The sequence below is a fragment of the Rhinatrema bivittatum genome, chromosome 9 (genome assembly GCF_901001135.1).
Source record: "Rhinatrema bivittatum chromosome 9, aRhiBiv1.1, whole genome shotgun sequence".
Classification (NCBI taxonomy): Eukaryota; Metazoa; Chordata; class Amphibia; order Gymnophiona; family Rhinatrematidae; genus Rhinatrema; species Rhinatrema bivittatum.
Genome location: NC_042623.1, coordinates 32,529,667 through 32,556,399, shown reverse-complemented (window position 1 = coordinate 32,556,399; position 26,733 = coordinate 32,529,667). Strand labels below are relative to the sequence as shown.

At 46.5% G+C, this 26,733-nt stretch overlaps 1 protein-coding gene across 2 annotated transcripts; it reads left to right on the top strand.

The window, feature by feature from the left end:
- Positions 1–10,263: 10,263 nt before the first annotated feature.
- Positions 10,264–25,083, top strand: LOC115099413 (protein FAM71F2-like). Of its 2 annotated transcripts, none has more exons than XM_029617045.1 (6): positions 10,264–10,497; positions 17,405–17,574; positions 19,676–19,943; positions 21,919–22,025; positions 24,096–24,151; positions 24,717–25,083. In XM_029617045.1, the coding sequence occupies exons 1-6, from the start codon at positions 10,408–10,410 to the stop codon at positions 24,953–24,955; spliced, it is 930 nt and encodes a 309-aa protein (XP_029472905.1). In that variant the 5' UTR covers positions 10,264–10,407; the 3' UTR covers positions 24,956–25,083. The 2 variants fall into 2 exon arrangements, with proteins under 2 accessions (XP_029472905.1, XP_029472904.1); XM_029617044.1 differs by having other exon boundaries at positions 10,264–10,601.
- Positions 25,084–26,733: the final 1,650 nt, after the last annotated feature.

The following is a 26,733-nucleotide window of genomic DNA, read 5'->3' as shown; positions in this document are numbered from 1 at the left end:
TCATTGCAGTAAAGCAGCGTCTTGTGGGCTGCAGCACTGTTTGTCATTAGACTTTAGGCGAGAGCAAAATATGCACTCATACATGGTAAACTATTATTGCAAAGAAAACAAAGTCTTGGCAAACTGTTGCAGGATAAGATTAACAGGGAACGGAAATGAAGTGAGAATAAGGCAACGGTATTAAAGGGCTTTGCTAGTAGTTGCACTGTATAAAATGCTACACTCTCTCTCCTCAAGGACAGTGTGAGGGTACACACTTCACAGGCCAGCTTTTTCCTTCCACTGTAAGCCAGAAGGCCAGTTGTGATTCAGTTAGCGCTAGTGTAGACATGAGGTTCACAGGTTCTAATGTTCAACTCAACAGTCATTTTTTGGAGGTAACTGAAATAAGAACCAGCACTAACTTAGTATTAGGTCTGTAAAATGTTCCAGGAGTCTTAAAGACAAGGCTCTGTAGCAGCCCATTTTTATTATTATTACTATTAAACATGCAGGCCAAAGCCGTGGATGCTCTTACCTTAATTTTCTGGTCCCTAACAAGGCTGTGGGAGGACTAGGGCCAGTGGTACCTTCCTATTGCATTGTAGACTCCCAAACGGTCCCTTTCCCTCTTGTTACATGTGCAAGTTTGAGATGGGCACCTCAACAACATGCCTATGTGATGCTCTTAGTATTTTCCTCCATGCTCTATGTCTGTGAGAATCTAACAGTAGTAAGAAGGATGTGGATTCTCCTACTTGTCTCACCTGCCCTTAATATGACTATCACATAATGCATAGCATTACTCCGAACATCCTGTTGAACACTGCCCAGACCTACCTGCACCTATTCACATGCCCCTATACTGGCAGTTTTTCACCCACCAACTGAGTTCCCTCTTGCCTCTGGGCAAGAACCCTGCCTGCAGACTAGCTCCTGGTTTCTATTTATTTCCACAATTTCTATTCTGCTGATCCACCAATATCTGGATTCTGAGCTCCCCTACAATGCAAGGGTCATATGGTTCCAGAAAAGCACTACAGACCATGCTAGGCTTGACAGTTAGAAGACAGCTAACAAACTATAAAGTTTTTTTAATAAATAGCAAGAACAGTGAACAGAAAAAAAGATATAATTTGCAATAGATAGCATTAACTCTATCTCAACACATTTCAGTGTACTTAGCTAACATGTAAGGAAGTGCAGGCAAGGCTGTCATAAGAACATAAGAAAATGCCATACTGGGTCAGAGCAAGGGTCCATCAAGCCCAGCATCCTGTTTCCAACAGTGGTCAATCCAGGCCATACGAACCTGGCAAGTACCCAAAAACTAAGTCTATTCCATGTAACCATTGCTAATGGCAGTGGCTATTCTCTAAGGGGCGAATTTTCAAAGGCCCGCGCGCGCCGGCGGCCTATTTTGCATAGGCCGCCGGCGCGCGTAAAGCCCCGGGACGCACGTAAGTCCCGGGGCTTCCTGTCGGGGGTGTGTCGGGATGATGTGGCGTTTAGGGGGCGGGGTGCAGTGTTTTGGGGGTGGCGATGTGGGCGTGGTTTCGGCCTGGGGGCGTGGCCTTGGCCTCGAACAGCCCCTAGGACCGGACCACAGAGCGGGGCAGCCGGCTGACGCGCGCAAAGTTACGCCTGCTTTCAGCAGGCGTAACTTTGCCAACAAAGGTAAGGGGGGGTTTAGATAGGGCCGGGGGGGTGGGTTAGGGAGGGGAAGGTGGGGGGAGGGCGAAAGAAAGTTCCCTCCGAGGCCGCTCCGAAATCGGCGCGGCCTCGGAGGGAACAGGCAGCGCGCGCTGGGCTCGGCGCCCGCAGGTTGCACAAATGTGCACCCCCTTGCGCGCGCCGACCCCGGATTTTATAAGATACGCGCGGCTACGCGCGTATCTTATAAAATCCAGCGTACTTTTGTTCGCGCCTGCTGAGCGAACAAAAGTACGCGCTCGCGCAAGGTTTTAAAATCTGCCCCTAAGTGAACTTAATAGCAAGTAATGGACTTCTCCTCCAAGAACTTATCCAATCCTTTTTTAAACACAGCTATACTAACTGCACTGACCACATCCTCTGGCAACAAATTCCAGAGTTTAATTGTGCGTTGAGTAAAAAAGAACTTTCTCCGATTAGTTTTAAATGTGCCACATGCTAACTTCATGGAGTGCCCCCTAGTCTTTCTACTATCCGAAAGAGTAAATAACCGATTCACATCTACCCGTTCTAGACCTCTCATGATTTTAAACACCTCTATCATATCCCCCTCTATCATATCAGCTGTTTGAATGGTGTGTGCTCAGTACAGCACTGGATCAAGCAGCTGTTTGAATGGTGTGTGCTCAGTACGGCACTGGTTCATTCAGCTGTTTGAATGGTGTGTGCTCAGTACGGCACTGGTTCAATCAGCTGTTTGAATGGTGTGTGCTCAGTACGGCACTGGTTCAATCAGCTGTTTGAATGGTGTGTGCTCAGTACGGCCCTGGTTCAATCAGCTGTTTGAATGGTGTGTGCTCAGTACGGCACTGGTTCATTCAGCTGTTTGAATGGTGTGTGCTCAGTCCGGCACTGGATCAATCAGCTGTTTGAACCAGTGCCGTACTGAGCACACACCATTCAAACAGCTGATTGATCCAGTGCCGGACTGAGCACACACCATTCAAACAGCTGATTGAACCAGGGCCGTACTGAGCACACACCATTCAAACAGCTGATTGAACCAGGGCCGTACTGAGCACACACCATTCAAACAGCTGATTGAACCAGTGCCGTACTGAGCACACACCATTCAAACAGCTGATTGAACCAGTGCCGTACTGAGCACACACCATTCAAACAGCTGATTGAACCAGTGCCGTACTGAGCACACACCATTCAAACAGCTGATTGAACCAGTGCCGTACTGAGCACATACCATTCAAACAGCTGCTTGATCCAGTGCTGTACTGAGCACACACCATTCAATCAGCTGTTTGAATGGTGTGTGCTCAGTACGGCATTGATTCAATCAGCTGTTTGAATGGTGTGTGCTCAGTACGGCATTGGTTCAATCAGCTGTTTGAATGGTGTGTGCTCAGTACGGCATTGGTTCCATCAGCTGTTTGGTGTGTGCTCAGTACGGCATTGGTTCAATCAGCTGTTTGAGTGGTGTGTGCTCAGTACGGCCCTGGTTCAATCAGCTGTTTGGTGTGTGCTCAGTACGGCATTGGTTCAATCAGCTGTTTGAATGGTGTGTGCTCAGTACGGCATTGGTTCCATCAGCTGTTTGGTGTGTGCTCAGTACGGCATTGGTTCAATCAGCTGTTTGAATGGTGTGTGCTCAGTACCGCCCTGGTTCAATCAGCTGTTTGAATGGTGTGTGCTCAGTCCGGCACTGGATCAATCAGCTGTTTGAACCAGTGCTGTATATGGTCAGCAACTGAGGGGTTGAACTGGGATTAGAGCTGAGGCACGGGGAGGACCGTGACATCACGAGCGGTGATGGCAGCTTAATCCCTGAGCTCCCACCAGCTCCCGGCTAACCAGCACTCATTACCCTGCAACAGCATCAAAGCTCCTCAAAACCGTAGCTGATTGCAAGATAAGCACCCCAGCATGGCGTCAAAGAAAAAACAACATTGACTTTCACAGGTTCTCTTTCACCAAAGAAGGTAAACGGGCGTGGGACGGCATTGCCGCAGGGGAGGAGGAGGAGGCCCAAAATGGCGCCGATTCGCGGGCTCCCAGCCCCGAAGATTTTCAGCCGAGCCCCGACCTCGCGAGCGTGCCGGACTGTGACCACCCGACCCGAGCGGAATTCCGCGAATGGTTCGCCGGTTTGCGCGCCGACGTCAAAACGTATTGGCAAGAGCTCCTCACTCACATAGAGGAAATGAGAGAGGAGCTCACCTGCATGGGGCACCGTGTGGACGGGCGCCTAGATGGTCAGGCAGAGCAACTTAACAGCAATACGAGCGCTCATGAGGCCCTGCGTCAGGAAACCTCCCAGCTGATCACTAAAATCGCCTACTTAGAAAATCGCGTGCGCAGGAGTAACCTTAGATTTCGGAGGTTCCCCGAGGCTGAAGGCCCTGAAAACTGCGCTGCCTTCATTCAGCGATTCTGCCAGCAGCTTTTGTGCGCTTCGAATTCTACTGATAATTACACACCGCCGGAGATCCAGCTTGATCCGGCACACAGGGCTCTCCAAGCCCCTCAACCTAACCGCACTAGGGATATTATTGTGTGCTTCAAGGACTATCCAGCGAAAGAAATGATTGCCACTGCAGCCAGAGCTAAAACCGTGTGGCCATGGGAGGGCAGTGACACAGCCATCTTCCCTGACCTCTCAGCTGCCGTCCTACAGAGCAGACAAACCTTCCAGGAAATAACATCTTTTCTTCGCACCAAAAAACAGTTACACCCATTTGAGATTTCCTTTGTCTTGGAAGGCATCACCCACAAAGCTCTGGTAACTACCTGCTGACACAGCACCAGCACTCACAACATGCGGCTTCGCCAGCTCTCAGGAGCAGGCAGTAGTGCACAGGGGCCCAGCCACGCGGCCGCCATACCCAGCCTGGCAGCGTGCAGGCAAGAGAAATGGCAGGCTGCGACGCCAATCAGGCCCCTCTGCCAACAGCCAAGGCATTGCTTGAAAAGCTAACAACGTCTTAGTCAGCCCAGGAAAATAATGTCCTCTAACACTGGGGGTGCCTTGTGTTAACCCTGTGGTTATCTGAAGTGATTTCTTGCTTATCCGTCTCACTGTTCATGATGATGCTATCTGTTTTTACATTTAATTGTTGTTTGCAGACCTAAAGTTCTTGCAGCTCTCACATGCCATGACCGGGAGTGGGGTTGCGTGGAGAGACTCCTCACCAGCCAGTGACACTCACACTCCCCCGATTAGGGGATGGTGAAAGCCTGCGTGGAGGGGTATGCAGTTGTTGTTGTTTTTTTCCAAAATTAGGGACGCTTTTAGCTCCCAGGGTTCTCATGCTAGACATGTTGACTCTAATTCATTGGTAACTATTTTCTGTTCTATCTGGGCTTTCTCAGGGATGGGAGTACCTCTGGGCAAGGACTTTCGGGGTTCTCCTACAAATCTTTCAGAATTTCAGTGCACCAAGCCATTCACAGTAGGTCCAGATAGGAGGGCATTCGCAACTCTTAGGAGGAGGAATAGCCTAGTGGTTAGAGCAGTGGGCTACAAACCAGGGTTCAAGTCCTTGTGACCTTGGGCAAGTCCCTTTAACCTCCATTGCCTCAGGTTCAGCAATTTAGATTGTAAGCCCTCTGGGGATAGGGAAATACCTTCAGTACCTGAATGTAAACCAATGTGATATGTCAGTATATGTAAAAAAAATAAATAAACTCATGGGGGGTGGATTCTCATTTCTTGCACATTTTTAGAAGTTCTAATTTTACATGAGCTATGATGACTTTACAACTCCTCTCAATCAATGTTAAAGGTCTAAATTCTCCACAAAAATGGTCCTTTTTCTTTAAGGAACTGGGATTTATCCTCTCCCGATATAGTATTTATCCAGGAGACACATCTCTCCAGCAAACATGATGAAGTACGTAGGGGTGGGTATCCTATTTGCCTCTCATCTGGTATTTGAATATATAAAATGTATTAGAGATCTGCAGGGTCGATACATATTACTTTGTATTAAGATAAATGATTCTCAGCTCCCCCTTCTCAATCTTTATGCTATCTTTATGTAAAAACAGAAGATCAGGCTGTATTTTTTTAAGCAAATCCATCAACTTTTATTACAACACACCACTGGCAAATTAATTATTGGCAGTGATTTTAATGCAGTCTTATCACTGAATCTAGATACCTCTAAGGGTCACTCTTCTACTGCCATGACTCATACTCGGGCTCTTAAGGCACTGCTTACGGATCATCATATGGCAGATGCATGGCGGGTGAAATACTGTCACTCCCGCTCTTATTCTTTATTTTTCTAGAGCGCATAATTCATACTCCCGAATTGATTATTTTTTGATCGATAAATCATTCTACCATGCAATCCGGACAGTGGAGGTGGGTATTATAACCTGGTCCGACCATGCTCCAATCTCCATTTCGTTTCAACTACATCCGAGCAATCATGCTAATAGATTCTGGAGCCTCAATGATTCTCTCCTCCAAGATCAATCATTTGTACAAATAACGTCCCACCATATCCACAAACTTTTTCAGAATAATGCCGCCTCGATGAATTCACCATTACTTGTATGGGATTGCTTTAAATCTTTTATAAGGGGACATTTCATCTCCAGATTCTCATTCGTAAAGCGCAAAAAGAATGCAGCCTGTTCTCATCTCAGGGACAAAATTACACAGCTTACTTCTCAACACATTCAATCAGGTTCGCAAAGTATACTAACCAAACTAACCAAAACCAAAGAAGAGCTACATAGATTGGAATCTGATCAATTAGCACATCAACTGAATATCACCCACCAGATCCATTTTGAGGGAAGGAATAAGGCTGGAAAACTGCTAGCACACCAATTGAAAAAACTCACCTATCAAAATCACATTCTAAAAATAAAGAATGCACAAGGCCAAATAGTTTCTACTAATTCGGAAATTACCCAACAATTCCTTGAATTTTATCAAACATTATATGCGGCAGAACAGCATATATCAACTTCAGATATTGATAGCTACTTACAATTTGTGGCCCTCCCGAGTCTCACACAGGATATGCGCTCCATACTCAATGCAGAGGTTACAACCCCTGAAATTCTTAGGGCCATTAAAACTCTTAAAGTGGGTAAGACCCCAGGACCAGATGGCCTCACAGATAAATTTATAAAACCTTTGGTCCCCTTTCTGGTACCTCACTTGCAAAAACATTTTAATTATTTACGTGAGGGGGGTCTACTACTACCAGATTCAAATAAAGCGGGAATCACAATCATCGCTAAATCAGGAAGAGATCCTGCTTTATGTGCCTCTTACCGGCCCATATCATTGATCAATTTAGATCTTAAACTACTAGCTAAAATATTAGCGGACAGGCTAAATTGCTTCATTGCAAAAATTATTCACACTGACCAAGCGGGCTTCATACCGGGACGCATGGCCAGTGATAAAGTGCGGAAGATTCTTAATATTCTCTGGGGAATTTCCCAAACCTCGTCTGATTACCTTTTACTGGCCATTGATGCTGAAAAGGCCTTTGATATGGTTCATTGGCCTTTTCTCTTCCGCACACTCACAGCTATGGCCTTTGGTGACCAATTTCACAATTGGCTGATGGCGCTATATCACTCCCCCACAGCAAGCCTGAAAATAAATGGTCAATATTCCCCTCCTTTTCAGATCCAGCGGGGAACCAGGCAGGGGTGCCCACTTTCCCCTATCCTTTTTGCTATTTTCCTGGAACCATTTGCCATACATATACGAACCAACTTCCAAATTAAAGGTTTTTCCCTTAATACACATCAATACAAATTATCACTATTTGCCGATGATATTCTATTTACAGTTGGTCAACCAGCCACCACTCTTCCAGAGTTAGAATCAGAACTTGCATGCTATAGTGCGGTATCCGGATTTAAAATCAATTGGGATAAGTCAGAGATCCTGAACATCTCATGTCCTCCACCATTAGTTACTCTGCCTTTAAATGGGCACCCCATAAGCTGAAATATCTGGGAGTTAACTTGATTTATTTCAGCTTAATTATAACCCCCTACTTAACAGTATTGATCAGGATCTAATCAGGTGAACTCTTTGCTGCTAACCTGGCTGGGTCGACTGTCGACCCTGAAAATGAATGTATTGCCACGATTACTATATCTTTTCCAGACTCTACCTATTCCCATTAGCAATGCTACACTGAAAGGATGGCAGAAGAAACTACTCCGCTTTTTGTGGAAATGTAGACCTCCGCGGATAGCCAGAATGGTTCTCTTCCAATCTAAAGCCCAAGGAGGCTTAGGTCTCCCAAATCTTGCTTGGTATTTTGCTGCAGCTCAACTACGTCCTATTATGACTGGCCACCATACTACAGACGTAAAATCATGGGTGCATCTGGAACAAACTTGCTTACAAGATATGCCTATCTCAGCTCTTATTTGGCAACCCAGCACTACCTGGCGATTGACATCCACCATGTCGCCATACACCCGACATACTCTTAATGTTTGGCGACCATGGAAGAAAAAGCTGGTGGGTGAGGCAGCTTACTTTCTCCAGACTTCCCTATTTCACAACAAATCTTTCTCACCAGGCCTTCCCAAAACAGCTTATCTCACATGGAAATCTCAAGGATTACATCAAATATCTCATATCATTTCGCATGGCACCATCACTCCCTTCACTACTCTTCAAAAGGATTATCAATTCACCACGACTGAGTTTCTTCCCTACATGCAACTTCGCCACTTCATTAACGCGATTCGTTCACAAAATCTATTATCCACCGAGAGATCCTTATTTGAGGGATATTGCACCAATCCCATTTCATCTGGAGGCTTAATTTCTAAATTATATAAGTTATTGATGTCCAGCCCACCATCTAAACCCACACATATAGCAGCTTGGGAACAGGACATGACTCGCTCCTATTCTAAGGATGAATGGGAGAATATTTTCATTCGCCAATCTCAAGGCTCCATCTTGGCACGAATTATGGAAGCTAATTTCAAAGTCTTATATCGTTGGCATCTCATCCCGGTTCGTCCAAATCGCTTTTGTCCCTCCACCACTCCACACTGTTGTCGTAATTGCTATCACTTGGGAACATACTTGCATATGTGGTGGGATTGCCCCCAAATACAAACTCTGTGGTCATATGTTTCCAGGATCCTGACGGAGATCCTTGCGCTGCCTATTCATCTCACCAAGGACCAAGCACTTCTCTTTCTTTTTGACGAGGCGCTGCCATCACAGGCTCAAACTCTCATCCAACAGGTTTGCACTGCCGCAAAAATGGAAATAGCACGTACCTGGAAAAGACCCATCCCACCAACATCTTCAGAACTCTTAACCCGACTGGACAGGGCATGTACTCTTTATCGTTTAACTGCACTGAAATACCATTATCTTAAGAGATTTTATAATGTTGGAATCCATACATTTCTTGGAGACAATTGTCATTCTCAATGCCTACTCCATAACCATTGTCTTTTATTGTGTTTGTTCTACCAGAAAATGTTATCACAGATTTCTCTAACATTTTTACCAATGTATCACTATTGACCAATAATTGTGTAGTATGAAAGGGGGGAGAGAACCGGGGGGAGGGGGGGATATCCAAACTGGAAAAAGCTGTTTTAATGTGATGTTGTTTATTCTGTATGTTTGAATATGTAACTGAACAACAGCAATAAAAAAAAAAAAGAACTGAGGCATGGGGAGATAGCGGCTTGACCAGTCCTGCTGAAAGTTAGTGGGCATTAATGTCATTCCACACATTTTTAAAGTCTATCCCCCTCGTTTGTTGTTCTCCTCTTTTCCATAGCAGCTTCTCCCTTCTGGTTCATTCCATCTTAGACCATCCCCACTCTATCCAGATCACTCCTCTCCTTCACAATCTCCAGTGGCCCCTAATCCATCAAATTTCCCACTTCAAATGTGTTGTATTATACAATCCTGCTTTGTGTCTCAAAGCTTCCACCCATCCATCCATACTCTCCAGCATGTTTCCTCTCTTGGGTCTCAGAAGCTTCCCTCTGCCCTTCTCATTCTCTGTCCCGGTTCTGTGGCCTGCAACATTGCTTCCCCCTCTCCAGCCAGTGGGCCACCTCACACATCTTTTCCACCACTTCATCTGCTCCTGCTCATCCATCCCCCCATAGTAGTCCTCTTCCTTTTGAATATCTCATTGGAACTTCAGGTTACTTTGGATACATTTTTGGAATGGGTGCCTGCAAATGCACAATTAAGCTCTGGAATTCATTACCAGGGGATGTGGTTAAGGCAGCTAATGTAGCTGGATTTAAAAAAGGGTTGGAGAAGTCCATAAAGTGCTATTAATCAATAGGGAATAGCCACTGCTTGTTGCCGGCATTAGCTTGAGATCTATTTAATGTTTGTTTACTTGCCAGGAACTTGTGACTTGGATTGGCCACTGCTGGAGACAGGATGCTGGGCTTGATGGACCCTTGGTCTGACCCAGCATGGCATATCTTATGTTCTAATGTAGGAACATTCAGCACTTCCACCAGAACCCTTGCTCCTCTTCTTAAGCTGCTGCCCATGGTTCCTAGGCTCTCCCAGTTCATACAGTATGGACATCACCTGGTCCTTGTGACATGACCTAGGTCCTCTATGACATCACGGGCTGCCAAGAAATGAAAAACTGCAGCTAACCTGTGCCTGGAGATGAGAGCCCTGGCAGAAAGTCTTGGGGTCCGAGTCAGCCGTGGGCTTCCTTGCAGAAGAGTAAAACCACCGTGCCATGGAACGCTGAGCTTGCCATGCCATGTGCGGAATGGCAAGAATCTATGGCTTCAGGCTACATCCAGACTGGAATGAAACGGGGATCTCTCCAGAGGAAGGGAACATTGGTGAGCAGCTTGGAGTGGAAAACGGAGGCCTCTGTCAGCTTCTCAGGACCCAAGATTACAACCTCTTCTTCAATTCTTTTGTGCTAGAGAGCGACTTTCTCCAAGTATGTCTATTGTGTGCACAAAGTCAGTGCATTCTAGGTCTGGTAGCCTTGCTTGTTCATTGCAGTCTGGTCCTGATAGTTTTGCTTCCACTGCACATTCTTGGCCTCTACTCTACAAAGTGTATTTTGCTCTGCATGGTCTTTACTTTATTAATGCATTCTGAGTAGAGGGGAGTACAATTTTAAATAATTGTTTGTTTTTTTAATGGTTTTAAACTAAAAGATGTGGTTTACCTAAGAACATAAGAATGCCATACTGGATCAGACCAAGGGTCCATCAAGCCCAGCATCCTGTTTCCAACAGTGGCCAATCCAAGTCACAGTATCTAGCAGGTACCCAAACATTAGATAGATCACAAGCTACTATTGCTTATTAATTACCGTAGTAGCAGTGTTATGGATTTATCCTCTAGGAACTTATCCAAATCTTTTTTAAACACAGTTTTACACTAACTGTTGTAACCACATCCTCTGGCAATGAATTCCAGAGCTTAACTATGCACTGAAGGAAAAGAATTTTCTTCAATTTGTTTTAAATGAATTACTTGCTAACTTTATGGAGTGTTCCCCTAGTCCTTCTATATCTGAGAGAATAAATAACTGATTTACATTAACTTGTTCAAGTCCTTCATGATTTTGTAGACTTCTATCATATCCCCCGCCTGTCATCTCTTCTCCAAGCTGAACAGCCCTAACTTCCTTAGTCTTTCCTCAAAGGGCAACTGTTCCATGCCCCAAATCATTTTGGTTGCCCTTCTCTGCACTTTCTTCAGTGCAGCTATATCCTTTTTGAGATGTGGTGACCAGAATTGTACTCAGTATCTCACCATGGAGTGATACAGAGGCATTATGACATCCTCCGTTTTATTTTCCATTCCCTTCTCAATAATTCCTAACATTCTGTTTGCTTTTTTGACTGCTGCAGCACACTGAGCCAACGATTTCAATGTATTATCCACTATGATGCCTAGATCTCTTTCCTAAGATAGAACCTAACATTGTATTACTACAGCAAAGGTTATTTTCCCTATATGCATTACTTTGCACTTGTCCACGTTAAATTTCATCTGCCATTTGGAAGACTAATCTTCCAGTCTTGTAAGGTCCTGCAATTCATCACAAGCCGCTTGAGATTTAAACTTCTCTGAATAATTTTGTATCATCCACAAATTTGATAACCTCACTCATTGTACGCCTTCCAGATCATATATAAATAAATTAAAAAGCACCAGTTCAAGTATAAATCCCTGAGGCACTCCACTGTTTACCTTATCCCACTGTGAAAACTGACCATTTAATCCTACTCTCTGTTTCCTGTCTTTTAACCAGCTTGCAATCCACAAAAGGACATCGTCTCCTATCCCATGACTTTTTAGTTTTCTTAGAAGCCTCTCATGCGGGACTTTGTTGAACGCCTTCTGAAAATCCAAATACACCACATCTACCAGTTCTCCTTTGTCCACATGTTCATTCACCCCTTCAAAAAAATGTAGATTTGTGAGGCAAGACTTCCCTTGGGTAAATCCATGCTGGCTGTGTCCCATTAAACAATGTCCATATAAATGTATTGTGATTTTATTCTTTATAACAGTTTCCACGATTTTTCCTGGCACTGAAGTCAGGCTCACCGGTCTATAAGAACATAAGAAATTGCCATGCTGGGTCAGACCAAGGGTCCATCAAGGCCAGCATCCTGTTTCCAGCAGAGGCCAAACCAGGCCACAAGAACCTGGCAATTACCCAAACACTAAGAACATCCCATGCTACTGATGCAATTAATAGCAGTGGCTATTCCCTAAGTAAACTTGATTATTTATTTATTTATTTTATTTATTAACTTTTATTTACCGACATTCGTGAAGCACATCATGCCGGTTTACAATGAACTCAAGGAGGAAAATTACAATAAAACAATAGAACAATAAAAACAATAGAGCAATAAAACAAGGGAGGAGGGTGGGAAGGAGGATATGGAGGGGTGGGAGAGGGAGGGGATAGGGGGATGGGAAAGGCAGAACTGATAGAAGAAGTAAGAAACAAAATAGAGCTGAATCTCTATTTTGGAAAACTATATACAGTTGACAATATGTACAGTTACGATCAACTTATGTAGAGCTAAGGAGGTATTGAGAGACTGGCTGTATTATCTGAACGATAGTATTCACTTAAATATAACGTAATTTGGGGGTGGTTAAAAGGATTTAGAGGCGGCATGGAGGAAACCGGGGTAACTGGGGTAACATGGAGGGTAGTAGAGGGGCAGAGGGTGAGTTGGGCGGGGAGGGGGGTACAGGGGGTAGAAAGTCGAGCTGGGAGGAGCTGAAAGGGAGGAAATTTAAGTTTGGTTTGTATCGGGGTAGGCCTGTCGGAAAAGCCATGTCTTGATTCCTTTCTTGAATTTGTGAAGTGAAGTCTCTAGGCGTAGGAAGGTGGGGAGGGAGTTCCAGAGGGTGGGACCAGCGACAGAGAAGGCTCTCCCTCTGGTAAGAGATGAATGTGCTGATTTGAGGGATGGGGTGTGGAGAATGCCTGTAAGGGCGGTTCTTGTGGGGCGGTCAGAGAAACGGTAATGAGGCATTTCATCGAGCCAGGTGTGATTGTGTTTATGTAGGGAGCTGTGAGAGTCTTGTATTGTGAGCGGAAGGAGATGGGCAGCCAATGTAGGTCCTTTAGGATGATTAATAGTAGTTAATGGACTTCTCCTCCAAGAAATTATCCAAATCTTTTTTGAACCCAGCTACACTAACTGCACTAAGCACATCCTCTGGCAACAAATTCCAAAGCTTTATTGTGCGTTGAGTGAAAAAGAATTTTCTCCGATTAGTCTTAAATGTGCTACTTGCTAACTTCATGGAATGCCCCCTAGTCCTTCTATTATTCGAAAGTGTAAATAACCGATTCACATTTACTTGTTCGAGACCTCTCATGATCTTAAAGACCTCTATCATATCCCCCCTCAGCCGTCTCTTCTCCAAGCTGAACAGCCCTAACCTGTTCAGCCTTTCCTCATAGAGGAGCTGTTCCATCCCCTTTATCATTTTGGTTGCCCTTCTCTGTACCTTCTCCATCGCAACTATATCTTTTTTGAGATGCAGCGACCAGACTTGTACACAGTATTCAAGGTGCGGTCTCACCATGGAGCGATATAGAGGCATTATGACATTTTCCATTTTATTATCCATTGCGTTCCTAATAATTCCTAACATTCTATTTGCTTTTTTGACTGCTGCAGCACACTGAGCCTACGATTTTAAAGTATTATCCACTATGATGCCTAGATGGAACCTAACATCGTGTAACTACAGCAAGGGTTATTTTTCCCTATATGCAACACCTTGCACTTGTCCACATTAAATTTCATTTGCCATTTGGATGCCAAATCTTCCAGCCTTGCAAGGTCCTCCTGTAATGTATCACAATCCACTTGTGTTTTAACTACTCTGAATAATTTTGTATCATCCGCAAATTTGATAGCCTCACTCATCGTATTCCTTTCCAGATCATTTATATAGATATATATATATTGAAAAGCACTGGATCACCCCTGGAGCCCTTTTTAAATATTGGGGTTACATTGGTCATCTTCCAATCTTCAGGTACAATGGATGATTTTAATGATAAGTTACAAATTAATTGAAATAGGTCTGAGATTTCATTTTTTAGTGCTTTCAGAACCCTGGGTTGTATGCCATCTGGTACAGGTGATTTGCTACCCTTCAGTTTGTGTTACGACTATGGCTGCTGTCAAGCCTCCTCACCACCAGAGGTCCCTCACAAGCACGCTCTCTTGGCTGGCCCAGTCTGTCCTACCTATCTGCTCCATGACTGGACTTCCTACTTAAACCCGCCTAGCCATTGCCTTAGAAAGAGTATAAGCCTTAGAGAGTATAAGGCTTCCATACAAAAATGAATCACCTTCAAATGATGGTTGACCCTTTTGAGATCCAGGATGGGATGAAAGAAACGCTCCTTCTTGGGCACAACAAAATAAATGGAATATCGCCCCATACTTTCTTGAGATGTGGGCACAGGAACCACAGCCCTCAGCCTGAGAAGCCTTTGAAGCACAGACTCCTCTGCCTGCTTCTTCTGTGGGGAGTGGCAAGGAGATACCATGAACAGGTCCCGAGGAATACTGCGAAATTCCAGCACACATCCTTCACATATCACCTCCAGGACCCACTGTCCGATGTGATCTCGATCCACCTGTGATAAAAGAAAGAGAGGTGTCCCCCATCTCTTGGTGCCGAAGGTAGGTTGGCAAACCTTCATCGGGAAGCTCAGGAGAATCCGCCACCCAAGCCCACTCTTCTCTTGGGCTGTCTGGGTCTAAAGGACTGAGACTACTGAAAGGCCAAGTCCTCTGAAAAGGTCTCTCTGTAGGGACAAAACCGCTTGGAACCCTGGAGATGACCCCTCATGCCAAAGGGGCACTGCAATTGCTTCTTATCCTCCAGCAACCAAAGACCGGAGATTCACTCCACTTACTGGCCAGCTTCTCCAACTCACTCCCAAACAAGAGTGATCCTTTAAAGGGCATCTTTGTAAGATCACCTTTGGAAGCTGTGTCAGCTGAACAATTTTGCAACCAGAGTTGATGCTAGCCACTATCGCCGAAGCCGCATTATGGACCAAATAGCAGCCTATGTCTGCTAAACAGGTGGCAGTGGGTTCCATAACTGCTCTGGAATTCACTCCAGAATCATCAACCTCCTGAGAGAGAAGCAGACAGGATTGCACCACTGGGGCGCAACAGGAAGCTATCTGTAAAGTCATCTCCACTGCCTCAAAGGCTTGCTTAAGGATAGCCTCAATCCTCCTATCATGCACATCCTTCAAGGCCGCTCCTCCTTCCATAGAAATAGTTGTCCGCTTAGAGACGGCACATACAAATGTATCCACTTTGGTGAAAATGCAAACGCTCTCTCACAGCTAGATACAGGGGGTACAGTCCTTCCAATGTCCAAGCCCCTTTAAAATTTGCCTCTGGGGCGTCCCATTCAAGATCAGTCAACTCTTGAATGGCGTCCATCACAGGGAAAAAACAAGAGGCTTTACACAAGGAGACCAAAATGGGATTCTTCTTTGCTCCAACATGGCATCCATACCAGGAACACCCAGCTGTTTCAAAATCTAGGAAATCAGGGCCGGCAGTTCATCGCTATGAAAGAACCACAACATGGTTCGATACGGTTCCAGACCCAGAGGGATTTTCCCCTTTTTCCAGGGAATCAGGATCTGCCTCATCATCAGTACCATCTGGGTTCCTGTCGGGAACACCCACAGGGAGCTGAGGCGAGCCTCGGCACTTTAGCATAGGACTGAAAGAGGGCGGAGCCACCGGCTGAGGGTCCGAACTGACAGGATTGGGTGAAACGGAGGACTGCGCCTGAAGAAAAGCTCGTAAGCCTTGAAAAAAATTCCACCCAAGAAAAAGCAGCCGGGTCCAGACCAAGCCCAGAAGGAACTGGAGCGGGACCCACAGAATTGCCCTCTCCTGCGGAGGAGCCAGTCATGGGAGAACCAAGGTCTGGCGTCCCTCTAGCCAAGGCCATAACCACCCCATCATCAGAATGGGAAGAGCCAGGCTTAGCAAAATCCCTGAGCGTCCGAACAGCGCTGACACGTTAGAAGACAGATCAGGCTGAGAAGCCCTAATATGACGGGCAACACACAGAGAAAGGCGCTTAGGCTTCTTGTTTACTGGCGCCATCGCAGCAGTAAAAGTGCGTCTAAATGGCTTGCACTCAAAAATTTATGCACGCAAAAATTAAGCGCAGGAGAAGTAAGCGCAGCAAGGCACAGGCACAACTTGTGTGCCAAGCGAAAGCACTGAAATAGTTCTAAATTTGTGCATGCAAAAGGTGCACCCAAAACTGAGCGCAGAATGCACACACCGATGGCCTGTAGAAGGCAGCAAAACATGCACAGGAGCATGCAAAAATGCTGCCCTGGCCTACCATGCAGTGTGCAAGCAAAAAGCCTAACTGCAAGGCCTAGCCCACCAGGGCTGCTCAACCCACCAGGCTGCCTGGTTCCCCAATTCTAACGGGGAGCGGGAACAAATGTTGAGACAGCGCTGAATACGGAGACCAGAGGAAGTCCTAAAACCCCTCTGTCTCTGTTTCCAAAGGTAAAAATTTTTTTTTTTTAAACTTTATCTGAGCTCAGCGCTTACCGGCTCCGGCTCCAGCTGCGGGGGGGGGGGAGAGGGCATCTGCCGTCACCGCCGCACTCAGCCTCCTGCACCCGCTGCCTTTCAGCTGAACGAGCAGCTAAGTCCATGCCGGGAAAAACAGCTACCAGACCAAAGCACACCTCTGAGGGACCACGCAACCACCTCAAGAATTCTCAACTGGGGGAAGAACCTTTTGGGATCCCTGCAGGAGAGCGGGGGCTCTCTTTTCCTTAATTCAAATTTCTCCTTCCAAAAAACCTGAAGCAATCCCTATAGGGAGATGCACGTCCGCCATCTGCTGGAGACGGAGAATACTGGCAGGCTGGGGTCATTGTGGGAGTATATATTCTGAGATGTCAGCTGGCTCCATCTCCATCTGCTGGCAGGGGAGCATAAACCCGCTGGTCCTGAGCCCATCTGTCTACACGCTAGGAAACTTTTATTTTAAAGCAGACTCTCGCTGGAACTCTCCCTATACTTGCACGCTGAGTGGCTGCACGGGATAACAATAGAACACATCTTGGTCCTGTGAAAGCTTAGGACGGAGAAGCCGCTGCTACAAGCGCACGGCTTCTGCTTAACTGTGCTCCAGTAACACGGCACGTGCTGTCTGTCACTTTTCCAGGTGACGCAGAGTGGCTCCATGATGCACCTTCATAACACACCCACGTACGTGACGCTCGGGATCACCTCGTCAGTGCCATGCCTGCCCCTCCCAAACCTGCTCCTGATTGCCAGGACGAGGGTGCTCTGTACGAGATCAGCAGCGGAGGCCCATGAGATGGAACTCAAAAGGTAAGGACTGAAGCTGCTGGGAGGCCGCGGCGGATGGCATGTGCCTGGGATGGAGGTGTCTGAGCTGCCCCACCCAAAGTCAAATACTGCTGGAGGCTTCCATGCTCTGCCTCTTCTTTGGCCTAAACCAGGGGTAGGCAACCCTAGTCCTCGAGTGCCACAAGCCATCTAGTCAAGATATCCATACTGAATATTCATGAGATGCATTTGCAAATACACTGCCTCCGTTGCATGCAAATGCATCTTATTCCTTGCAGATATCCTGAAAACCCGACTGACTTCCAGCACTTGAGCACCATAGTTGCCTACTCCTGGCCCTAAGTGTTGACTTTGTTTCCAGAAGGTTCCTGGGCTCCAGTGCATCTCAGCGTAATATGCAGATCTTGATCTCTCCCTTCTGCAATCCTACAAACATCCTTTTGAGAAAGCTTAGGCTTGTGGCAGGTACAAATAATTTCCCCAAACGAGTCATTAACTTCCAGGAATGTTTTTTCCTCAGGGGAAGTGAAGGCACCATGGGTAAAACACGCCATCAAGATAAATGTGTTACTTGTATGAGCTTTTTATTTCCATATTTTAACAAGTCAAGAAAAGAATTGCAGAGCGATTTGTGCAAGTGCTTTTTTTTTCTTATTTAAAAACCTATGATGTAGAACACATGGTTTAAGTTTAGTCCTACCGTCACCTCTAAGCAGGGCTGTTGATGGGCTGGGGTGGGACAGGGCTTTGCGGACCCCATGCTGTCACAGTATCCCTGCTCCCCAATGCCTAACATCCCTTTCTGTCCCTCGTGAGCACCAGTGGGGCAGGAACTGCAGCAGCCCATGTGCAGGGAAATCTGCGCCAAGCTAGAAGGTACCGTGTTCCCCCAGGATTTTCACTGGCACGAAATGCACCTCTGGCAAGCTGGGGTGACACCCGTCCAATAATCTAGCCCACCATATGGAAGGGAAGTAGTCCTAGTCCTATGACATGGCTGTGCCAAGCTGAAGGGGTAGGGGGCATTTGCAGCATACTGCACTAGTGCCCCCCTCAGCTTGGCATCCGCCTTGCTGCCAGTCCCAATGGCCCTGGCCCCCCTTCCCTTGCTTTTCACTCTTAGGGCCACCTCCCTCCCCCACCACTTAGCAATATTTCAGGTGGAGGCCCACTGAGGCTGAATCTCCCTGCGTCCTAGAGTTAGTCCTGCCCTGGGATACAGTCCCTGTCTGGAACTAAAGTGGCGAAGATTATGCAAGAGCTTTCATGAATAAGATATTCTTTGTCTTAATATATAGGAATTCCAGTTTTACAAACTCATCAGGAAATCCACTGATGTTGGATGACTTCAGAAACTCTGTTGAATGCAAAGGTTGATTCTCTGTTTTATTTCTTTTGTTTTATGTTTTGCATTTTTATTTATGATTTTTCTCAATTTTGAACTAGATGCATAAGTTTTAGGGGAAAACAATGTTTGATTTCTAGCTTTTATATAGATTCACTTATCCTCAAAATGTGGTTGCTATAGATTGAATGGTTGAGGAGATAATGTGCACTCAGTCAAAGTGAATACACACACAATTTATTTTTTTTCAGAAACAACGAGCTAAAAGTGGGGACATTGAAGGATAAAAACATAAGGCATTCCTGGGGGAAATGATTATTCTATTGTCCTCATTCCACTTCTTTGCACTCCGTCATTATATCCATCCAATCACTGGCAAAGTTCTTGCCTGCAAGCAGTTGGCATCTTAGATGTTGGCATATTTTGTGCTTCATTGTCCTACTTGGTCTCTGCATCTCTTGCCTGTCTAACTCCAGTGTGAGCAGCTCTACAAATGGCAAAGCTGATTTGCTTGGTAGTCTATGCACATCACCCCAAGGGAGTGATAGGGTTAACGCAGGCTACCACAACCTGCAGCAAGTGGAAGGGTTTGGGATCCTAGCTCCAACAGCCAATTTTCCAAAATGGCACCCTACATCAACAACTTTGTCACTTGGCTAATAGTTCATGTGCTCTCACAAATTCCATGGTGCAACACAGGCCATGGTGTAAGTTCTACCAATAATGACATAGTGAAAGGTTCTATAAGAAATAACCATTGATACTCTCTTCTCCCAGGCTCCTCCCTTTGAGGTACGTAACACTATCAATTCACAACAAGGTGCACCGGCTCCTGAAGCTCCGAACAGTGAGCGAGAAGAAGTATTACTTGCAGCTGCTCCAGAAATACTCTGACCAAGTCTTCCAGCTGTGGACACGCTTGGTCCATATTCTGCATTCTGGGCTCTCCATCACCCCCAAGGACCCCAGCATCAATGTGCCCTATAACTTCATGCCCAAGACTGGCAATGAATGTTTCTCGGACTCCTGCACAGATGACTCTTGGGTAATGCTGCTTAGGTGCATCTATTGTTCCTCTTCCCTTGAGATAGTTAATGCCTGTCATAGAAAAGGGTTTATACTAGTAAGAGCAAATATACAGATGCTTATCCCAAAACCTCTGACTTCCTGAATGGATATGTGAGACAAAGTATTTATTTCCAAATGTTTAAGCACTGACCCTAGAAGTCAGCAGACAGTCACACACAAGCAACTAACTCCAAGGTCATATTGTGATAGGCCTGAAGTATGAAGGGGTTTTCTCTCATTTTATGCCTATGAGATAAAAAACCCTTTTTTGCCAAGCAAGACCAAACTGACATTTTTTTTTTACCAAAGGATCTTTTTCCTGTTGTGTAAATGTATTAAATAAGGCCCTAAGCAGCACAAAAAATGCTTTATCTCCCTGTTGCTGTAGGTTAGAGAAGCAGACAGAGCAGTATGAGGTTAAGACATGCCAAACTGGGTCAGACCAAGGGTCCTTGAAGCCCAGCATGCTGTCTGCGACAGTGGCCAGTCCAGGTCACAGGTACCCAGTAGAGTCCCAAAGAATAGATCCAATCCTTCCTAATCTGGGATAAAGCGGTGGCTTTCCCAAGTCTACAAGGGCTAATAGTAGTCTTTGGACTTCTCCTCCAGGAGCTTGCACAAACCCTTTTTAAACCCATCTACACTGACTGCTTTCACTGGTCAGTGTAGCTGGGTTTAATTGCATGCAAAGTGAAAAAAAAAATACTTTCTCCGATTTGTTTTAAAACTGCTAACATTAGCTTCAAGGAGTTATCCCCTCGGAAAGGGTTAAGTCTTAGGCCTGTTCCACACCACTCGACAGTGCCTTGTTAAAGGCATCAGGGCTCACAGCCAGTTCCTTTCCTGTGTACTCACACACCACAGAACTTTACAGTAGGAAAGGTGGACAGGATACAGAATCTCGTATGGAGCAAGAGTGAAAGACAAAAGTAGATTTGAGAATGGGTCACGCACAGAGTTCAGCGTGTAAAGCTGGAGAATTATCCCAGAGAGCACCGACCTTACCCGATGAAGAGCAAATGAGTTTAGGGGACTCTGTGATCTTTGTGTGACTGCCTTCCCATGCACTCCAGAGGGCCTGTGAGGAGCTGGTGGCAGCGGTGTTCATGATGTCAGATTGAAGAAGACTTAAGTTCCTGAATTCCACCTTCAGGGCTGTCCCAGGCTGCTGGGGGAGGGGAGCGGAAGAGAAGGCTTTTTCACTAGCCAAAGACGAGGAACGGACAGAGAGGGAGCTGAGAGCTGCGAGCACAGAAAAAGGGGAGCAGAAGAAGACGTGAGGCAGGGAGAGTACACGGAGACGGACATGAGGGATACAGCACCTTTTCAGCGCCTGCTCCTTTGGTGAATCAGGGACTTAGACTATCATTATGCTGGCGGGTTTAGGCCAAAGTATTTTTTTTTTCACTTTGCATGCAATTAAACCCAGCTACGCTGACCGGTGAGAGCAGTCAGTGTAGCTGGGTTTAAAAAGGGTTTGTGCAAGCTCCTGGAGGAGAAGTCCAGAGACGACTATTGGGTCATGTTAACAGATTTTACAGCCAGGGACTCGTTTCTCTTTCACATGTTAGGGGCTGGGGGATCCGAAGCTGAGATATCATGGATTTCATTCACAGCTACCAGGGTTTTTTGGGGTTGTTGTTGTTTTTTTTTTTGCAACCAGGTCCCATCCTCTCTCTATACATCATTGATCAAAGGATAGTCTTCAATAGGGGACCACAGACTGCAGCTCTCTTGGATCCTGTGTTTGTGCTCTCTGTCTCCCAACCATAGGGTGTTGCTATTGTGCCGTGGCCGTGACTCCTCTCCGTTCACCCCGCCAAACTTCCAGCAGCTGTAAACACTGCCTCCCCAGCAACTCTCGGTGACAGCAGCCATGTCTGAGAGCAGAACTCCGGTCTCTTCCATCGGGCCTAACCAGGGATCTCTTTCTTAAAAAATTTTCTCTGCAGGTCGATTCTGCTGAAGAGCTTCCAAGAACGAAAAAGAAATTTAAATTTCTTGAACGACGGAAATCAAAACTGGAGCATAAGAAAGGCATCAAGAAGGTGCAGGACAGGTGAGGTGGTGCCACGTTAGCCCGCATTTCGCTGCGCATTTTCGACGCGCTATTTTCACCCCTTATACAGTAAGGGGTAATAGCGCGTCAAAAATGCGGGCCACCCCCCCCCCCCCCGAAACTAATAGCACCCGCAACATGCAAATGCATGTTGATGGGCCTATTAGTCATTCCTGCATGATACAGAAAGTAAAATGTGCAGCCAAGCAGCACATTTTAATTTCGGCCGGCACCGGGAAAGTGTACAGGAAAGCAGAAAAAACTGCTTTTCTGTTCACCCTCTGACTTAATATCATAGCGATATTAAGTCGGAGGCCCCAAAAATAAAAAAAATTAAAAATTAAAAAAAAAAAATTAAAAATCTGCCCGCGGGTTGGAAGACAGACGCTCAATTTTGCCAGTGTCCGTTTTCCGATCCCGTGGCTTTCAGCGGGTTTGAGAACCGACGCCGGTAAAATTGAGCATCGGCTGTCAAACCTGCTGACAGCCGCCGATTCTGTCAAAAAGGAGGCGCTAGGGATGCGCTAGTGTCCCTAGCGCCTCCTTTTACCGCGGGCCCTCATTTGCATGCGGGCCGATACTGAATCGCGCGCCCAGGAGAGTGGCCTGTGTGCGTGTTGGGAGAGCGGGCGCTCGCCGGCTCTCCTGCGCTTCTTTCTGTATCGCCCGACACTGTGGTGTATTATACCAAGAAGCCCTAGCCTTTCCAGCCCCACACCTTCACTCCACAGAGGGCAGTCCTTGTTGCCTGTGCATCTTGAAAGTCTGGGTCTGCCTGCATTGCTTCTGCTTCAGTCGTAAGGCGATTTCTCTGATAACCCTCCTTATTTTCCACAAGCCATTGGGAGACTAGATGGCACAGGGGATTGTTACAGGACTGCAAAGTCGGTCCCCTCTGCATCACAGGTTCAGACGTGTCTCAAGTCAGTAGTGAGCAAAAATCACCATCTGAAAGCCCTTTGTTGGATTATGTAAAATGAGTTGGTGGTCTCAGCCTAGTTCCCACTGGATAGGTGTCTGTATCTCACCCCCCCCCCCCACCAAAAAAACCAAAAACAAAACCCATCTTCAGTATTTGGTACTGGTTATCACCCTTGTAGACAGTCTCATGAGAGGCCAAAAGCTACTCATATGTATTAAGTTCTACAATTTTTTACTGCAGAACAGAAGTGAGGCACAGGGAAGAGTACGGTACCCCTTTAATACCAGGATGAGACATTAGCTCAGTACTCTCAGAGGGATTTAAGGCACAGGCAACATGGGCAAGTGCTTAGGGCATGAAATACTAAAAGTGCCCAAAAACTGGGATTCCCCCTGCTACTCTGATTTCTAGCCACAAAATCCCCTACCTTCCAGTCTTCTGCCTGTGGGTGCCATAATCTTAAATCCGGCCTTGGGGAAGAGTAACCCCTAACATTATGCTGGGAGAATTAGGAAAATCCTGGCTCAGAGAAAAGAGTGCCTCTTAACACTGTGCTGGGACATTGGCTCAGTACTGCCTCAGAGGAAAGAGCGCCCCTTAATGGCATCCTGGAGCATCGGTTCAGTTCTGACTGAGGAAAGAATGCCCCTAACGCAGGGGTGGGCGATTTTTGGGCTCAAGGGCTGCACTGGGGCCCTGTTCCAGTGAGAGAGGGGGGAGTAATGAGGGAGAGGGGTATCCCCCTCCCCTGGAGGTTCCAGGAGCAAAGGGAGAGCCCCCACTCCTTGAAATCCGAGCAGCATTTGGGGAGATTGCACAGCGACATCACTTCCAGCCTGCTGATGTCTCTTAGCACAGGAAGTGACATGCTTTCACTGCTGTGGGCCATGACAGAAGAAAACAACTTCCTGTGGCCCATGGGCTGTAGTTTGCCCAGCTCTGCCCCCCCACACCGTGCTGGGATATTGGGTTCTGTACTAGGCTCAGAGAGAAGAGTGGTGTCATTTCCCACATGCAGACCAGAAATACCTCCACAGTGCTCTCTCGTTCTGTGCTTATAGAATCTATAGCCTTTTATGTTAGATAACTCTTTAGAGTGCAGCCTTTTGAGAAGCTCAGAGAGTGTTCTCCTAATGTCTCTTTCACAGTTTTGCCCAGGATACAGCAAAACCTGCCATTGCAAGAGAAAAGAAATCAAAACAGGGTAATGACATCAAATAAATGGCAGGGGGGGGTCGTGTGGTTTTATGAAATGCATTTTGCCTGGTAGCCAGTGATAAATTACAAAACATGTGTTCCTAGCCTAGGCAAAAAGGGCTGGAACATAAGTGCCCATGTATCGGATGGAGAAAGTCGACTATTTGCATGCTATTGAGTGGGAGCAGCCGATTGTAGGGGAGGGGTACACACAGCATCCGGAGGACTCAAAGCGGAGGAACTGAAGATGGTGTGCGTGCAGAGGGGGTTTGCGGTGAGCGTTGCATATGTAGGGTAGAGGGAAGGGGGTTGATTTCTGTGCATGGGCGACACGTGTGGTGGGAAGAGAGAATAATGGGTTTGAGCGTGGAAGAAAGAGGGGGGCAAAGCAGAAAGGGTTGAGAGTGTGAACGGAAGCGAAAGGGTGGAATCGGAAAGGAAGATGAGGGGGGGGCGCATCGGCGGGGCCATTAATGGGAGGAAGCGGGGTTCCCTACTGGTCAGGGGAGCAGCAGCGACAGGAAGAAAGCTCGGGAATTTGTGATCTATCCTTGCCCTTCCATTGCATGCAGGCGATCACCCAAGGAGGCTCCCCTGCTCCTGCCAAGAGTGTGAGTTCTGCCTTGATCCGGTGCCGATACTGGTGAATCCCAAGCCTTCCAACGTGGAAACGGGCGTTAACGAAGCTCTGCAGCAGGCAGGAGGCGCTGGGTACGGCATCTGGCTGCGAGGCACAACCAGTGGATTGATGCCGCTCTCCCTGCTCAACAGCCTGGTGGCGGTGGGGGAGCTGTGCACCCTCCACTCCTGACAAACGGGACGGGAGTAACTCGAGTATGCAGATCTAGCGCCAGCCAGCCAGGGTCAGTCCTTATCATTTAAAGCCAGAGCAACACGCGGCACGGAGCAAAGCCAAAGCAAGAACAGGACAGCTGCAGCTCCCAAGAGTAACTATGGTTTTGGACACTAACAGTGGCTCCAACACTTGGAGTGGTGGTACTACTTCACATTAGCACTCACTGGTAAATCTATGCAAATAAAACAATTAACCAATTGCTCCCCTACTGCAGTACTTTTTTCTCTGTCCATCTGCACACCTGTGGTATGTGGGCTGTTCTAAAAGGCGATTACTGATTAGACTCAGAAGAAGATGGGTTATATTGCACATGAATTAGTAGAAAAAAGGAGCAGAGTTCTGGCCATGAAATTGAAGTCCTGTTGGCAGATGAAACCAGGCAGAGGAGGAACACACAATGCTCTTTTTTTTTTTTTATCGTTGCCCCATAAAGTCTTTTAATTTCTAGCAGGCAAAGTATACGAGTCCAGGTTTCTTTATTAAATAATTTTAACAAAAATATTAAAGCAAATAAAAAGACAATATAAGTGGGAGAATATTACAAAAAGTACCTCAGACAGGTGCTTCTCAGCCTTTTTTTCTATCAGGACACAGCTGAGAGATGATGCTCACATGCGTGACACACCGATCACATGACCATCATGGGACTAAAGATAAACATATACTCTGCATCCACAGGAATCTCCCGCTTCCTAACAATGGGTGCAGAGCAGAACTAAGACATTCCCTGTACAACTCACCGTACAAAAAAGATGTCATTTTAATAACGGCATCACAAACTCCCTCTACTACCAGGTGCATTGTAAAATAATACAAACCAACCCCACTGTGTACAAATCTAACAAACCTGCAACACCTCAGCAGCACTACCTCCAAGAAATGAAACAGCAATAGCCCTACCCATGAAAAGACAGCAGCTCACCACCAGTGCAATATCATATGGAGAAACTACAACAAATAAGACTGATACAAATCCTTACAGTCACACACATACAAAATACAGACAGACCTACCTTCATCTAATATAGAACAAAACACCACAAATTACAAATGCAGAAACAAAAACTGGAATGGAAACACCACGGCCTTCTGCATGTAGTGCAAAACTGGAGACTAGAAACAAAAACCTATTTCCACCTAAGCTAAGCAAAGTTCAAAGAGAGAAGAAATGAATACTCTCAGAACTGACATAGTATGGGCCCTTGTACCCCGTCACTCCCCTCCTTGCCCCCATCACCCCTCACTTCTCCCAACTACTCAATCATCCCTTCGCATGATCCTATCCCTGTCCAACATTCCCAACACCCCCCACCCTACATCCCCTTCCCTGTGCCTCTTCTCTCCCTGCCCTTCCCTCTCCCCTACCTAGCATACCTCTGACCACCTCTTTCCCACCCCTTCCGGCTCAGCATCTCTTGACCTCCTCTCTCCCCCAACCCAGCAGGCCCCACACCTCCATCTCTCCCTCCACTTCCATCTCTCCTTTCTTCCCAGCAGCCCCCAGCCCCTCCTTTCTCCACCTCTCCTTACCCAGCAACCCCAACCTCCTCTCTCTCACCCCTTCCTACCCAACAGATTCCTGACTCCCTATCTCCCAAGGCCTTCCTGCCCAGCACATTTTCCCCTCCTCCTGGCTCCCAGCCAGCATAAAAGCCTTCAATCCAATCCAGAGTCTCTCTCCCATTTTACCAACAGCAGATAAGGGCAAGAAGCGTTGAGGAGAGGAAGAAGAT

What these genes read in the sequence shown, in the direction of transcription:
- LOC115099413 (XM_029617044.1), top strand. Translation starts at nt 10,413, where the DNA reads ATGTGCGGAATGGCAAGAATCTATGGCTTCAGGCTACATCCAGACTGG. An exon ending in CATGAGATGGAACTCAAAAG is followed by an intron (nt 17,575 to 19,675) that starts GTAAGGACTGAA and finishes CTCTTCTCCCAG; the next exon opens with GCTCCTCCCTTTGAGGTACG. An exon ending in AGAAAAGAAATCAAAACAGG is followed by an intron (nt 24,152 to 24,716) that starts GTAATGACATCA and finishes CATTGCATGCAG; the next exon opens with GCGATCACCCAAGGAGGCTC.